Raw genomic sequence first — 3,525 nt, 5'->3', positions numbered from 1 at the left:
TATTACTTATTTTATTTTTAGAATGAAAAAAGTTGACCTTTGTGTTTCTGTGTGTGTGTGTGCAGTAAAAATTTTTTAATTTCGTTTGTAATGAGATTATGGGTGTTTAATGATTATGATGATAATAAGATCCTTATATCTCTCATGTATCACTCACTCCTAAATTTATGAAGTGAATGCATTATAAAACAGCATGTTTTGAATGATTCATATTTTGCTAGTAGGGATATTCTTACTTTGGCTGTTGGAATTCATAAAGAAAATCGAATTAGTTAATTCAGGACAAAATTCTCATATAATTCTCAAAGTAAAGCATTTAACAATTAATGAAAAAAAGAGGCCATGACTTTGAAAGAATAAGTTGGAGTATATGGGAGGATTTAGAGAGTGGAATGGGAAGAAAGAATTACTGTGATCATATTATAATCTGAAAAATAACAGTAATAATAACATTATGGGTTTGTTTATGTAATGGTTCTTTCAGTATAATTCATAGTTAAGGATTTTGAAATTCATTCGTTCTTCCTGAATTTTCAGTAAAAATAAACTGGCAGCTCACAATTGGTTACTCGTGGTGATTTTTAACTTTCAAAAAGATAGCATCAACTTATATTTTAAAATTGCATAAGGCCTGTTTTTTATTGTTTTCTCATAGTAAAATATTTTTATGTTCCTCAAGCATCAGTAGTATGACTCTATAAATAAGAAAGTTAGCATTTGTAGAAATAACATAGCAATGTATGTACATACCTCCAATAATATTTTTTTCCTTTTCAAAAATAATAAACAAAACAGTAGCACACATTTGCAATGCCAGCCCTTAGGTGACAGAGGCAGAAGAATCACTATGTGTTCAAGACTTAATCTACAAAGCAAGTTTCATGCCATCAAACACTACATAGTAAGACCGTATATCAAGAAGGAAAAAAAAAAAAGAGGAAACCTTGAGTTCCTTCAGATACTATAGGTCATGAATAAACCCTTGATTTCATAGAAACGGTAAAATTTGCATTCTTAAATGGTGACAAGACATTCAGGAACAAATGGCATAAAAAAATCTCTTTAAAACATTCACAGCATTTGAATTCTAAACATATACTATACCAGAATTGTTATAACCTTATCACACTGAAAATATTTTTTGTTAAATTATCCATATTGAGCAAATTATTTTGAGGACATACTGTGTATATATAAGTAGATATTATAAGTACTGAATATATTGTGTTTATATGTTTAGGGATATATCTCTATCTCTATCTATCTCTATCTATCTATCTATCTATCTATCTATCTATCTATCTATCTATCTATCTATCTATGTATCTATGCGTGTGTGTGTGTGTGTGTATTATACACATAAGAGTAAATAAAGAGAGGCTGTGGATCTGAGAGAGAGCAAGGGAAGAGATATTGGAGACGTTGAAGGGAGGGAAGAAAACAATGTAATTACATTTTAATTAAAAATAATGACTTTGTAAAAGTAGACAAGTGATACAAATGTATAAACAATGAAATGAAATCTCCCCTTAGGACTACATCAGGAGCACAAGTCATGACAGTTGTATCATTTCTTTGTGACTGTTCCTTATTTATTCTTCCATTATAGTGATTGTTTGGGATAGAGATGACAGTAGAAAACCAGACTGTGGTGGCAGTGTTTGTTCTCACAGGACTCACTGAGAGGTCCGAGTTGCAGGTTCCCTTCTTCCTGGTTTTCTTCACCATCTACCTCATCACCATTGTGGGCAACCTTGGGCTGATTGCTCTCATCTGGAAGGACCCTCACCTCCACACTCCCATGTACTTATTCCTGGGAAGCTTAGCTTTTGCAGATGCCTGTGCTTCATCTTCTGTGACTCCCAAGATGCTTGTCAATTTTTTATCTAAGGATCACAAAATGTTCTTGGTTGAGTGCTTCACCCAGTTTTATTTCTTTGGTTCCAGTGCAACAACAGAATGTTTCCTACTGTCAGTGATGGCCTATGACCGCTATGTGGCCATATGCAACCCTTTGCTTTATCCAGTGATGATGTCCAATAGCCTCTGTATGAAATTTATACATGTTTCATATATTATAGGTTTTCTACATTCAGCAATTCATGTGGGCTTGTTAGTGAGATTAAATTTCTGCAAGTCCAATATCATACACTATTTTTACTGTGAAATCTTGGAGTTATTCAAGATTTCCTGCACTGATCCTACAATGAACATCCTTCTGGTTTTAATATTTTCAGCTTTGATACAAGGTTTTACTTTTATGACTATTATTGTCTCCTACTTCTCTGTCCTTTTTGCCATCCTGAAAACAAAGTCTGAGAGGGGCAGACGCAAAGCCCTCTCCACCTGCAGTGCTCACCTGCTCTCCGTGACTCTGTTTTATGGCACACTTTTCCTCATGTATGTGTGTCCTGGGTCTGGATCAGGTGAAGATAAGGACAGAATGTATTCTTTATTTTACACAATAATAATTCCCTTTCTAAATCCTTTTATATACAGTCTGAGGAACAAAGAGGTAACAGCTGCTCTGCGAAGAAAAATGAAATAAATTATTTCCAGATAAGTTTCAGGCCAATTCTTCCTTCTTTAAGGGAGATGGGAAATCTCTAGAATTATGGTTTGGAATCTTTTATTCCAGGTCACCAGTAGCCCATGAGCTCCTGTTAAAGACAGTGAGCATCTAGTCATGTTTTCTTGTAGTGTTTGGCAATGTAACCCACAGTTAGTGCATCCAGAAATACTATGTTCCTTTGCACCTGAGCACTTGGCTTCTACAGACTAAGTGTCTCTTAGGAAATTCCAATTTTATGAGGAGTAATTGGAAATACTACTCACAAATTATGAGAAATGATAAAATGTGGTCCCAACTGAGACAGGAATACAAAGTTATTTTCTTGAATGCCCCTAGCACAGAAAGTTAATGTAGCTTTTTGGATTTTTGACCTCTGTAGAATAATGAAAACAAATCTAATCACTTTCTCTTGGTCAAATATGTTCCCAAGAAATGTAGAATTTTAGGACAAATATTAGGAGAGTCTAAAAGCAATATTGTAGCATATTGGGAACAACTGGAATGAATTTAAAAGGGTAGATTATTAAAATAAATTATTACTCATGCTTAAAACTCAACATATATTTGTATTGATATTGCAAGTAGTGATGTATCCAAGAATATATAAATTTTTATATTTTGGTATAGTAAAATAAATGTCAATAGTCAGCCTTGTGTTTGCCATTTTCACTGATAACAATATTTGAATAGAAGGTAAGGGAAAAAGGAATATATATGAATTATAGAAACTTGCTAGGCTGGTAAGTGGCAGTGAGTTCTATCTCATCTAGTGGTTGTTATCGCGGCTCATGATTTTTCATTTTATTCACATTACATAGAATTAAATGAATCAACTGTAAACAACAGAATCATATTCCTCACTCAGTCTAGCTTTTCCAGGAACATTTACTAAGAAAATTATTTATAAAAATGAGAATTAAAGTTTCTTAATTCTGAGTATTTATATGACAATT

General features: G+C 33.2%; 1 protein-coding gene across 1 annotated transcript; it reads left to right on the top strand.

The window, feature by feature from the left end:
• Positions 1-1,627: 1,627 nt before the first annotated feature.
• Positions 1,628-2,548, top strand: LOC110311674 (olfactory receptor 5AC1-like). The gene has a single exon (XM_021185134.2). It carries the CDS (start codon positions 1,628-1,630, stop codon positions 2,546-2,548), a length of 921 nt encoding a protein of 306 aa, XP_021040793.1.
• The last annotated feature ends 977 nt before the right edge of the window (positions 2,549-3,525 follow it).

The sequence above is a fragment of the Mus caroli genome, unplaced genomic scaffold, assembly GCF_978045245.1.
Source record: "Mus caroli unplaced genomic scaffold, Mus_caroli_1 scaffold_17, whole genome shotgun sequence".
In the NCBI taxonomy this organism is placed as follows: domain Eukaryota; kingdom Metazoa; phylum Chordata; class Mammalia; order Rodentia; family Muridae; genus Mus; species Mus caroli.
This window is presented reverse-complemented; position numbering and strand designations above follow the sequence as displayed.